At 41.8% G+C, this 13,908-nt stretch overlaps 1 protein-coding gene across 2 annotated transcripts in view; it reads right to left on the bottom strand.

The window, feature by feature from the left end:
• The window catches only part of NSRP1 (nuclear speckle splicing regulatory protein 1), a 293,546-nt gene extending 281,922 nt beyond the window's left edge, over positions 1-11,624 (bottom strand). The window contains exon 1 of one of the 2 annotated variants that reach the window (XM_085649234.1): positions 11,537-11,624. In XM_085649234.1, the coding sequence (XP_085505360.1) occupies positions 11,537-11,556 (20 nt within the window). In that variant the 5' untranslated portion in view covers positions 11,557-11,624. Of the gene's footprint in view, positions 1-11,267 lie in introns of both variants that reach the window. The other variant, XM_085649233.1, reaches the window with a different exon arrangement.
• Positions 11,625-13,908: the final 2,284 nt, after the last annotated feature.

Below are 13,908 nucleotides of genomic sequence, written 5' to 3'. Positions count from 1 at the left end.
GATTAGTGTTGAATTAGTATAGTGAAATATGAAAGTAATTTGAGTGGTGGATAGGTTAGTCAGTTATTTGGTTTCAAAAGGATACCAGAGGTATACAAGAGGGAAAAAGGTTTGCATTTATATAGCGCTTGTTAACCCTGATGGGTGTTGAAGCACTTTTATGGCGAGTAGCACGCTACCCCGGAACCCATGGAGGATTAGTGGTGAATTAGTATAGTGAAATATGAAAGTAATTTGAGTGGTGGATATTAATCAGTTATTTGGATTGAGAAGGATAGCGGAGGGATAGAAGAGGGAAAAAAGATGTACATTTATATAGCGCTGGTTACCCCCAGGTGGGGTGTTGAAGTGCTTTTTTGGCAAGTAGCACGCTACTCCGGAACCCATAAAAAGGATTAGTGTTGAATTAGTATAGTGAAATATGAAAGTAATTTGAGTGGTGGATATGTTAGTCAGTTATTTGGATTGAGAAGGGTAGCAGAGGGATAGAAGAGGGACAAAGGTTTGCATATATATATATATATATATATATAGCGCTTGTTACCCCGATGGGATGTTGAAGCGCTTTTTTCAGCGAGTAGCTCGCTACCCCGGAATCCATAAGGATTAGTGGTGAATTAGTATAGTGAAATATGAAAGTCATTTGAGTGGTGGATATTAATCAGTTATTTGGATTGAGAAGGATAGCGGAGGGATAGAAGAGGGAAAAAAGGTTTGCATTTATATAGCGCTTGTTATGCCTAATGGGGTGTTAAAGCGCTTTTTTCGGCGAGCAGCTCGCTACTCCGGAACCCATAAAGGATTAGTGGTGAATTAGTATAGTGAAATATGAAACTAATTTGAGTGGTGGGTACTAGTCAGTTATTTGGATTGAGAAGGATAGCGAAGGGATAGAAGAGGGAAAAAAGGTTTGCATTTATATAGCGCTTGTTACCCCTAATGGGGTGTTGAAGCACTTTTTTGGCGAGTAGCATGATACTCCGGAACCCATAAGGATTAGTGATGAATTAGTGTAGTGAAATATGAAAGTAATTTGAGTGGTGGATATTAATCAGTTATTCTGATTGAGAAGGATAGCGGAGGGATAGAAGAGGGAAAGTGTGCTCCATTTATAAAAGTAGCAGTTGCTACTGGGGCATACAGTCCATTTGATTTTTGATGAGCCACTCAATTTTTTACTAAATTCAGTACAATGACACAGTAAATGTAAAAGAATTGAACAAGTAACCGGTTGTGATACCTGGGTATCACCGCTGTAGGATTGCTTACTCTTTACACAGATCCTCCTGGCAATACCACAGTGACAGGTTTACTTCTCCCACGTCAATAATCTAAGACCCATCTCGCTGCTGCTTACATGAATTTTTGCAATACTAACACATAGGCACTTTAGGTTCGATATTTCATCCTCTTTCTTCGTGCACTTTGGTAACGAAGTGTTGATGCTTATTTAAAAATATTTGCAATGCAATAGGTCTCGTATTTAAATGTGAGACCTATGGCATTAGAAAGAAGTGGTCGCCATTGTCCCGGCTGCTTGAAAAGAGAAAGTGCGCATCGCATGCTGAATGTAAGCAAAGCACGTCGTGCCGGCAGTAAGAGAAACTCAATAAAGAAAATCGTGCTTACAAGACTAACTAACATGTACCATGTAACAACTGAAGTAAAAGGCTAGTCGCCATGGAAGGTTACAAATGAAGAAAAGGAGGTACGAACAAGCCTATTTACGAATCAGAAGCCAGCATTTACGAAGGACACAAGCAAATGACAAATATGGGCAGAGAATGGGCGGGGCTTCTATTCCATACTCCAGTAGAAGCAAGTCTCACAGAGCTACGCATGTGTGAGGACTCCAGGCTCGACCTAAAATATAGTGCTTGAAAAGCAAGCATTGGAAGGACTCAACTAGTGTGTCCATGATCCAGGGAAGAGACAAATAATAAGAAGAGGCGGGCCTCGAAATATCAACTCGCTACTCGCAATTGAGAGTGATATTTTATCAGGTCGAGCTATTTTTAGCATTTACTCGTGTGCTGGCGAGTTAACTTAAGCTGGAAAGAACAGGTGTTCTGTTCATTCAGAAAGTGAATGAGCAATAAAGAAGCCTTTAAATCTTGTTTTTGTCCTGACACATTTGCTGTTTGTTCAAGGACAGAGGTCAAATGTAATTTTGTCTTTTTACAAATTGTTGCTTATCTGTTCCTGGAAAATTTACTTTTCTCTCTCTTACAGTTATTGCTTATTGTCAAGTGAGTTATCTGACTATAATTGTAAAACAAAAGGCGTAAAATTTCAAGGTTTTTTTGTAATTCAGAAGTGTGATGCAAACAAAGATTTACATAGGAGAAAACCAAATAGAACACTTTAGTCACTTGGTGATGTACAAATGACAAATATTTGCAGAAACTCGATTTGCAGACATTGTACACTATATAGTTTTAAAATCACATATCAGTGGGAAATTCTGTGGGCATTTAAATGTAAAACATGCTGATTGCAAATGACAACGTGCTGCTAATTTATGCTTTAGTTATGTATCTATTAAAAGTGACAGTTTTTAAACATGAGTTGAGAAACATTCCTGCTCCCACACTGATGACAATGCGCTTAATGAACTGAGGCAAGTCAGTGTCATGTGTATCCTGTATGTGGCTAGATTTGTATTATATATGGAGCAATAGTTTAGTCTATTAAATCAAACAAGAGTTTTCTGTACATCAGACATGCTGAACTCGCATATTTGAAGGTGCTTTCTTATGCAAAAAAAATTAAAATGGCGTCTCAGTGCATAAAATTACTTGCCCAGGATCACATAATTTGAATGCTAATTGATGATCTTGCCACGCTTGGCCCGTCTCAACAAGTTAACGGTGCTACTCATGTAGCTGGTCACACATTGGACCTAAATTTCACCAACATCACCTTGTTAACCCGTCAACTGCTTCAACCTCTACTCTGGAGAGATCATTCATTGATACGTTTTCAGATCCCTAAGCAAAAAGAGACAGCAAATGGAAGGAAAATGACTCTAGCCTTGGTGGCTCACTGTTCCGTTAGCTGATTCAAATGTAGACCAAGTGCTGGTAGACTATGACAAAGCCTTGAATTCAGCTTTTGAAAAGACAGCTCCTATTAAACTTTGCACCAGTTTGAGACCTAGAGCCCAAGCACTCTTGTATCCAACTGAACTAAAGCTAGAGAAAGCTACCTGTAAAAAGCTAGAAAGATGCTGGCATCTTACCAATAATTCAACTGAAAACGCATCATACTAAGGCACTTGCTCCTTCAAACTGCAATCGTAATCAGATAATAAATAGTACAACTTAAATGTTATTTCAATCAAACTAAAATGTCACTATGCTACACTGAGTATCATGCTGAAACTGAAGCTAATTTCAATTTTTAACTGATTTCAGTTTAGTACAATTCTGCAGTTCTTTAATTGCCAAATGTATATATGTAATGTGTATAATGAGGCTGCAAAGACCTGAATTCAAACCATTTTGGAAGCAGGTATATACAAGATTAAGTAAGGAGGCAAGTCTTAAAAAGTTATCTGAATTTAAACATTTCAGGTTACACTCTAATAGTGACAGGAACTGAGTTCCATAAAGAAGCAGCCAGCATCTGTAAGTAGCAACTGTCTCGGTTTGCTCACTTAAACCTTGTCACTGCAAACTTCAGCTGGCCTGTGGGTCTGAGGTTACCCTCTAAGATGTGTTTCAAAAACATCCCATGAAGTATTTTAGGACTAGCTCAATAAAATACTTCATGAGTCTGGCACACAGACTAAAACTGGATTTCATTAAAAGACTAGAGGTTGCCATTATACAATAATCTTTATTGCTGTCCCAACATGCAGCCATTTAAAGAATATCAAATACATCACAAAGCATTAGTATATTCAAACAGTATATATATATCCAAGGCACAGAGTCAGCATCCTCTTTTATTAGCTGCTCCTATACAGATAAGTCCATGCATGATTATATTTCAACTATACTTATCATAACTGTTTTGGTAAATGTGTTTACTGTATGGTTATGGTGCCTTGTTATATTTGATGTGGCATTATCCTTTCCAATTTATGGTTTGGCCCTGTGGTGGTAACCAGTAGGTATTCAGGTTTAATAATACGATGTTGTGTGTTACGTTTAATCCCAGGACAGAAACTGGGGCTCATTGATGTGGTAAGCGGCTTGTTTATTGATGCCGTGGGGCCCCCCATGTCAGGAAGTACCACTGAGCAAGACCACTTTCATGGTGCAGACGCTTGTCAGCGCTGGATCCATTGCCTCTCCCTTCTATGGTGAGCGTGGTATCAGCGCAGCAGCAGAAGATCACTGCCTTCCTCTTGTCGAGAGGAGTGCCTGGGTGTGACCGCGAGAGCAGGCTGCCCAAGAGGGGAGCTCCTTGGTCGTTTGGGGGGAAAGCGTGGTTGCGTGAGAGTCGGCTCCACGATCACGCTTATTTTATGAGTTTAGTCATGGCAACAGACATAGGGCTAGTAAGTGTCCTCCATTTTTTTTAGGCAAGTTGCTTGGTACCGCACGTGAAAGGGAAGCACGTTACCATAGCAACAAAAGATTCCAGAATTTTTTCTTCTTGTCTTGCAATTCCAAAGGGATTAACAGCACTTTCCCAATCAACGAGCATACAGCAATGCTTGGGTACCCCCTGCTGGCCCCAATTGCTGTAGAATTGAACCTTTTAAGAAGAAGAGGAAGAGATAACTAGGGTTAATCCCATTTCTATATGTTTAGGCTTATATAGTGTTTCATATATTTAAATTACCCAGAGAATCCATCCCCCACTGTTCGTCCAAGAAGATCATCTTCGGTGTCCCCCAAGAATCATCCCTCGGCCCCACCCTCTTCAACAAGTTCATGACCCCCTTGGCCAACACTGTCAGATCGCACAGACTCAACATCATCTCCTACGCCAACGATACTTTGCTCATTCTCTCGCTGTCAGAAGACCCCTCCACCACCAGAGCCAACTTCCACAGTAGTATGATGAATAGCGCAGACTGGATGAAGGACAACTGTCTCAAGCTCAACTCGGACAAGACCAAAGTCCTCATCTTTGGGAACAACACCGCGCGATGTAATGATGCTTGGTGGCCTGCTGAACTCGCCTATTCCCCTGCCCCAACAGACCACAACCTCATCTTGGAATGCAAACTATCCATGAAGAAACAAGATCTACAGGTGGCTCCCAGTCAACACCAGAAGGACTGTCCGCAGGCCCTCGTCACCAGCAGGCTGGACTACTGGAACACACTCTTCGTAGGAATCACTGCACGCCTCCTGAAGAGACTACAGACAATACAAAACTCAGCTGAAAGACTCATCCTCCACATCCACCCCACCTCCACATCCAGAAGAGATGCCAGGTCAAGATACTGACCTAAGCATAAAAAGCCCAGCACAACGAAGGACCAGCATACATCAACAAACACATGGCCTTCCACCAACCGAATAGACACCTACGATCCGCCTCGTTCTTTCTAGCAGAACACCCCCCTCCTACGAATCCCCCGAAGCAACAACGGAGAACGCTACGTCTCACATTTGGCGGCCAAAGCTTGCAAAGACCTTCCCTTGCACCTCGGGACTGCCACATCGCTCTGGCAATTTAGAACAGGACTCAAGACCTAGCAGTACTGGTGACCAGATAACCATGAAGCAGCTAGCAACTCCAGCGCCTTGAGACCCTCCTGGGTGATTTGCAGAGCTTTACAATTCCCTGATTGATGGACTTATATATTTGTGCTTCTGTTTCTCCAAATATTATAATACTCTATCAATTAAAGAGTACAATGGATGTGACCAGCCCCCACATTTACCCAGCAGCTAAACTTGTTGGGGACTCTATTAAAAAATTCTTCGAAGAGGAGTCGGGGTACTCTTTTAAAGAGGCGTGGAGGCCACTCTTGTTAAAAGGAAGAGGGACACTCCTTGGGAGGAAAATTATTTGTCCTTGTCCAAGGAGGACAGCACTTCTACCTCCAATACCCAGAAAAGGGGAAACGTTTGCCAGAAGAGGAAACATGTAGAGAAAGCTGAGACTAATACTTATAATGGTGGTAGCCTAGGCGCTACAATAGAAGATGGTGCTCTCATCGGCACTAGAGGAAAGGGCTGCCTTAATTGGGGCACTAGAAACAGTTGCCCGCAGCGTCATGATGAGAACGAGTAACCTTGATGGTACAAAAGTATTACGAGATGAGCAAAGTTCCTCAGTAGAGGAGGAAGCTGTTGAGTCTGAAGATTTAGAGTGGAACCAGTATGGTTCTGATACTCAGGAGAGCTCAGAACTCTTTGAAAGCCTGGATGATGACTTGGATCAGGCAACAACTTTTAACGGTGTAAAGGACCCCTTTGGGAGTGATATGTTCAACCCTAATATGATTAAACACCGGCGAAGTGTGGATAGGTGGCCCATGGATCATGTGGCAAACTTTTTTAAATTATGGTTCAGGAAATCTTTTGATAAGGATACCCGCTATTTGTTGAGGACTGAGTGCCCATCCACTGGAGATAAGACATGTACTACACCCAATCTAGACCCAAAACTTATTACCTTTTTATTCAAGTTGGGAAAGTATCCCAGGAAAGGTATAGAAAAATGCATGAAGCAATGTCAGGATAAGGTCCTTGACATGCCGAGACCCTGGTCTCGCATAATTGATATGCCTGAGGAGGCCAGAAGCAAGAATACAAGAGCCAACATGGACCTCGAAAGGATGGGCCCAGCACGCTATTTGCATGTTAGGAATGCAAATGCAGGCCTGATTATGGAAAGAAAAGCAGTACTAATGAGAATGAACACCAAATTGGCAGACTTGGCCAACAGAGAGGACATGGGGGATCCTAATGGGCTTCTCTTTGGGGAGAATTTTGTTAAATCCCTGGTGAAATATGACTCCACTTTCACCACCTTTAGCAAGGCCCAGAGCAACATGAAACGTACATTTGGCAAAATGGTTTTCAGAAGGGCTATCAGCCATGGATCCCCTAGGATACCCAATATTACTCCCAAGATCCAAGAAACAATGGGAATTTAAGTAAAAAATACCGCTCCAACTAAAGTTTCAACCCTCAAAGATGGAGATGTTCAAGGTTTTGTAGAGGAAAATCAAGGTCTTAAAGTACAGGATGTCAAGGCGAGAACAAATGCCACAGTTGGTTCTTCCCATTTAAGAGCTGGGGGAAGATTGAGGTTCTTCATACGACAGTTGGGTGTTGGAGACCGTAGGTGGTTTATGGATAGAGTGCGTGCCTTGGATATATATACTGTTTGAACATTCTAATGCTTTGTGATGTGTTTGATGTTCTTTAAAGGGCTGCATGTTGAGGCAGCAATAAAGGTTATTGCATAATGTTAGCCTCCATTGTCTTTAATGAAATCAAGATTCTCTTTGAATGTTAATTAGAAAATCGCCATTCTCTTCCTAATGGGAAGAAAGATTCTTCAGGAGTTAATACGTCTGTTGCAAAAGATCAGCCTCAAGTACTTTTAATGAGTGATCACTATTCTTTGAAATTTTACACAACATTAATATATACGAGACAAATACATATTTTGGCAATATCAATTTTAGAAGTTAATTATATCTGTTATTTCTAATTTCTTGCTAAACATTTGCTTTCAGCAATTTCAGTTCTGCTTTGGCACAAGAAACTAAATACGCCAAAAAGCATTTATCTGCGGATTCAGATAAAGCTGTAAGGCCGAGTTCTACCTAGATTTTACTACTGGAGGTAGAGTAAAGCAAATGTAGTAAGTTAGGGATATACTTTATACCAAATCAATCTAGTCCGTCATTTAGTTGTCTGCAATCAACATAGAATAGCTGACTCAATTTTGTATATTATTTTGTATTATTTAATCAAACAATGTATAATAACAAATAGCCTTGGCATTGGTACCTTTGTATAGTTTGTTGCATATCAACAAAACTTCCTCATTACAAGTCCTTGGCTAATCAGCACTTACACTCTAAGTTTCTCGACTGCTGCCTAGAGTTTATAAAAGACAGTTTATTTACGATGTCATTTGTTTGACTCCAGAAGAGTCTTGTTAGACAATGAGGACATACCTGGTTTACTTTTTTGGGTATTTCTAGTTCGGCTGCCACAGTCACAACGCTTCAATTAGTGGGTTGTTTATATCACTTATATTGGCGGAATCCCTTCATATATGTTGTTCTTGACATAGCAACGTGTTCACTTCTGAGACTCCCCCATATCTCAACCCATGCTCTGAGCAGGTGCCAGATATCCTTTGGGCAGGTTTCACTGGTTGCAGAGCTGCAAACATTTCCACTACCATTATATGTGTCTTCCACATGAGGATCTTGCCTTCTGTACCTTGACAGGGCCAGATTACTCCAGGAAAGAAGCAATGCTATTTCTGTGAAGGCGAAACCAAAAAGCCAGGTCTTAAGAAGTCTCTTAAAGGTTACAATGTCACTAGAATCACAGAACTGGACTGGAAGGGCATTGCACTCCCTGTCGGCCAAAAAAGAGAAGGAGCTACTGCCCCATTTTTAGGTCTCGCCTACGCAGCGCACATGCGCTACATAGGAGACCTTTAGGAATCGATTCACTTTTTGGGCCTACCTCTCTGCCTCTCGCTCTACCTCTACACCTCGCTCTACCTCTCTACACCTCTCCCTCTACCTCTCCCTCTCTACCTTTCCCTCTCTCTACCTCTCTCTCTCTACCTTTCTCTCTCTCTACCTTTCTCTCTCTCTACCTCTCTTTCTCTCTCTACCTCTCTATCTCTACCACTCTCTCTCTACCGCTCTACCTCTCTCTACCTCTACCTCTCTACCTCTATACTTCTCTCTACCCCTCTCTCTCTACCTACCTCTCTCTCTCTCTCTACCTCTCAAATGTAGGTTTGGCAGGCCGTCCACGGCTGGCCAAACCTACATGTTACAAGCCCATACAAGTTATTGCTTGGAGATATCCGCAGGGCTCAGGCTCCCAGTCCCTGCTGGAGCATAGAACCAGCCTGCTCCACCCAATCCCTACGCTTCTCTCATGCTGGATAATACCAGCATCAGAGTAGTGTCTGGATTTGCGCAGGGCACTCTGGGAGCCGTCACGCTGGAGCAGAAGCAGTAGCGAGGCGAAGGAAATCAGGATTCAGGTACTTTTATTTTTGTTTTACATCCCCTCCCCCCGCTTCACCAATTTACTAAGATAGCAGCCGCCACTGTTTGAATGTGTAGACTTAGGATGACGGGGAAACTATTTGTCGAAGGAAGTCTGTGTGTTCTGTGCCCCGTCACATGACTGAGTGTCCGTGAGTACATGTTCTGGGCGCATAAATGTTGCATGGTGTCGTGAGTGTGCAGACTTATGGTAGTTAGGCCATACATCAAAGGCGGTCATAAGGCATGCACATCTTGGACCTTTGTGGAATGATAGTCCCAACCTAGTTGTCGTCTTGTTTCTTATACATTAGGTGAGGAGAGCCTCATGTCTTGACCGTTGCAGAGTTTTTGTGATTGCCATTTGTTATCTTTACGTGTCTATACAGGTATGGAAAAGTTTAACAGGTTGTTGTTCGGTGAATGTGTAAGCTACACAAGTTGAAGATTGAATGACTGTCCCTGTACTTTGTAAGCAAGGGAATGACTGTTCTTTGTTTTGTTGTAATACAATGTTGGTGTATGGTTTGGAAGGGAAGCTAGGAGAGAGAGTCACCTTTGGGAGGGAGCATGGAGCCTCGACAGGACCTAATTGCTGTTGCGGTGACCTAAGGGCCTAACATGTATTAAATAACTTACCTTCTACCTATTGGCTCCAGACTCTTGTATGAAAACTCTGCATCCAACTTCATCACAGCATCATCCGGATCTGACAATGAGACCAGCTTGCTTCAGAAAAGCAGTTCAGTTGAACTTAGTCAGTGTCACCAGCAAGCTCTGTCAGGGTCACCGGCCTGCTTCACAAAAGTAACTCATGCGTGCCCTTCTATTGCTGTTCAAGGAGCCGGCTCATGAGTATACAAGAAGCCATTTGACTGGGAAGGAGTATGATTTTGAGAAGGCTTGGGGAGAGGGCATGGCTCCCAGCCAGGTGAAAGCATGCTGGTCCTGTCGGTGCGCTGCCACTGGCTGCAGTAGTGCAACTGTGATTCAGTTCATCATCACAGGGGTCCTTAAGACCATTTAGACTAGCTTGGCCCTGTATCCAGCAAATTCTTACTGGCACCACTACTTCATGACTCTCACTGATGGGCTATTCATGTTAGGATATCTCGGAGGTCTCTAGTTGTCGTCAGGTCCTCCCTGTTGTGATTGTCAGATGTTGGGGTCTTCTGATGTTTCTAAGGGGTAACACTTGTACGTAGCTCTTTGGAGGGGGTTTCTGCGATTTCTGGTGGATGTTACAGGTGTCAGGGTGCCCTTGCTATGTTTGGTGGAAGTCGGGCATTTGTTGCTGTCTCTGGCCCGTCGCTTCCTTGATGTCTCTGGGGGGTGTCAATCTCACCTGTTCCAGACGGATGTCAGTAACCTCATGCTGTCCATGCCTGGTACCTCGAGTGTACTGTTGTCTCTGGTAGATTCCTGGCATGCCCCAAGCTATACTAGTCTTTCAGTATCCCAGGCTAGTACAATTTCTATCAGTTTCCTAGGTCAGCCCAACTCTGCCGTGAACAGGCAGTCAGTGAAACGTTATTAGTGCCTAATGAAAGATTGTGTATTTGTTACGCAGGAGGCAGAATGGCAACTTAAAATTCGTTCAGGCTTAACATACCACTTTAATAAACGAAATTGCTACTAAAATGTTAATTGTATATCCATTATTTATGATCAGGTGAGTTCGTCTAGATAAGCCGGGATTGTGGTAACTGGTTAAAGCCATTTCTGAACAGTTTCACTGATCAAAGGTAGCCCCTTTCTGGAATTAAGTGCTTATTTATGAACATAAGTGACCTGTTCCACTAGCGACAAAGAGTCACGCAAAGTGTCACACGCAAGGCGTTGAAACGTAAGACATAAGAAAATTGCAAGCACTGAAACATTCCACAAAAGCAAACTAAAAACGAGGCAGCTATATTGTCATGCAATTATAACGTCGAGGCCGAGAGCGTCGATTCGATATGTAAACAAACGATATTACATGACAGGAACATTGGTCCAGCTATAGAGGATATTTATTAATAACCGGGCCAAGGAGCCCCAAGGAATTAATGCCATGCAAATGGTATTAAAAACGTCACTACTCTCTTCATGCTTTACGCACCCCAGAAGACAATGTAACACCGTGTACAAATGCCCTCGTTCAAAATACGCCCAGTCTTGAGGGATTCCGGGCTGACGTCTTGAGGAGGGATGGTAAAATGCCATGCCTGGTGATAAATAATAACCTCCTTCCAAAAGAGACAGGCAAATTATAACCCCAAATCCTTCCCCTTTCCTCTCTCCATCACGACCTCTGACCAATTGCTATGGGAAGTCACTACCAGGGTCTTATCAGACACAATTTACCCACATCCCAGGCCCCTAACTCACTGTTTGCCGGGAGCCGCCATCTTTCCGCTCCAGTACCATAAACACAGAGGAAGGACAAACGTAACAACTGTCGTAGAAAGCCTGTACAGAGCGCAGCGGCCATCGTAGATCGGGCTTAGTTTCATACTTATGAAGTTTGTGTATTACCAAAGGTTTTAGATGCACGTAACGTATAACAAGCATTTTAGAACTGGAGTAACGAGTGTTCTGAAAAAGCGATATTGAAGCGTAATATAAATGCCTTCGTCAAAGCGACAGGTACCGCGAGTTAGCGAAAGGGCGGCCATTTTTGAGTAGTCTTTCAAATCTTAACTACGATGTAGTAGCACGCCCGATAATATTATTCCAACCACGTTAATAATAACGATAAAGTACTATCAACATCGAAACGACACTAACTTTTTCTTATCAGGCATGGCTTTCATTGATTTGCCCCTCGCGATGAGAGTAGAATCTTTTATTTGCCAATAAAATAAATGCTCCTATTAGTTAATAAAAGCTTCTGTGTGTATATGGTTTTTAAAAACCTATCCTAAGGTAAGCTAGAAGAGAAAGGTTGTGGATGGTTAATACATTATGACTAGGGTGATGTAATATACTCCATATATGTTTCTCTACACTTTGTTACGTCCACATTCTATAAATGAGCTTGTGTTGTTTGTAACTTGCATGCGCGTGGTTCATGTTACACGTGCACGCTGTCTGATGTTATTTGAAATGAGCATCTCTCGAAGATGCATCCCCGTGCGTTGAACATCCTTTCTGAACTATGAACGGTATCAGTAGACAGTTGCCGTTCATACTTCAGAGAGGAAGGACGCACTCCAGTGGTGTGTTCATTTTTACTTGAATAAACCTTAAAGATCAACTTTCTTCGTGTCTACCTTGGATTATTCATTATTTTACATAAGGATATGCACTTTCCATTTGGCGACGAGTAATTTTTAAACGAAAAAGCCAACACCACAACGATTTGTGCTTCCTACCGGCATCCAAAGGATTAATCTTCACTCCCATCTTGCTAAGGAAACTTCCTTACAAGCCGTGATTAATAAAAGAGGAGTTTCCGGATTAGCGAAGGAACAGCCAATGAACTAACGCGTCTCTTATTCGGTGAGCTCTAAACTTCTTTACACTATAAGAGGACCTGTTGGATTGGCTCATAAGGCAACTTCTCCTCCTTACACAAACGCGCACTCTCATTGGTCCCAAGCGCGTAATCAAATTTTCACAGATTTCAAACGCACAGCGCTATTGGTCCAGCGTGCGCGTGTGTTATTCATCGCGCAACAGCAACAGCAATAAATTTGTATTCGCTCAACATGCCTACAATCTTATTTCTTTAAATGAACAAACACAAAAGCAAAAATGGTGCTTTATTGCATCTTTAAGTAAAACAGCATTGTGAAAAGCTCAATTTATATACATTTGAAATGGCCTCTCAGCAAATATGTCAGCTAGATCAGTTTCTTCCAAGACCAGGAAAGCCAAAAGAGCCTTGGAAACTCTGGTTTAAATCCTTTGAGAATTACCTTGTGGCAATAGATGCTGAGGAATATTCACCCAAACGCAAACTTGCAATTCTTTACAGTTTTTTGGGCAGTGCTGGGCGAGAAACTTTTTACAATTTACCTGTCACCATCCCACCACCAGGTGAAGGAGATGGATGTAACGTTTACACTGATGCTATCAACAGATTAAACAAAAAGGTTTTAGAACAACCAAGTGTGATGCTTGAGAGATTTAACTTTATGAAAAGAAAACAGAATTCAGATGAATCTATTGAAGATTATATATCAGTTTTATGAAACATAGCGGCGAATTGTAACTTTGGGGCTGAACTAGACTCTTACATAAGGGATCAGTTTGTTTACAGCTGTATTCACAAAAAAATTCAGGAACGTCTTCTCAGCTGCAGAGATCCTTTCCTAGTTGAGGTTATTGACATTGCAAAAGGAATTGAGAGATCTCTTATAACGTAAAAATGTTTGAGTAATGACAATGTTTCACCTGTTAACATGATTCAAAATGATTCTCACATTAACAATATTTCTTTCAGGCCAAAATTTGTAAAACCTATTTTCCAAAAACAGGCCAAAACTAACTCTTTTTGTTTTCGGTGTGCTTCAAAATCACATTTAGGTGATAGCCCTATTTGTATGGCACTAGGTAAGAAATGTACCAAATGTTGGAAAATGGGTCATTTTTATACGGTTTGTAGAAGCAAGAAAATGGTCAGAGTTAGTAGTTTAGACACCGATGATACTTCTATAAATGCTAATGTGGAATCTATTCAGTCACTTGATGATAGTCTTGAAAGACTCATGCTTTCCATTGATTCTGTAGATCTTATTTCTTCCACTCAGAAATTT

This window comes from Triturus cristatus, chromosome 3_2 (genome assembly GCF_964204655.1).
Source record: "Triturus cristatus chromosome 3_2, aTriCri1.1, whole genome shotgun sequence".
Classification (NCBI taxonomy): domain Eukaryota; kingdom Metazoa; phylum Chordata; class Amphibia; order Caudata; family Salamandridae; genus Triturus; species Triturus cristatus.
This window is presented reverse-complemented; position numbering and strand designations above follow the sequence as displayed.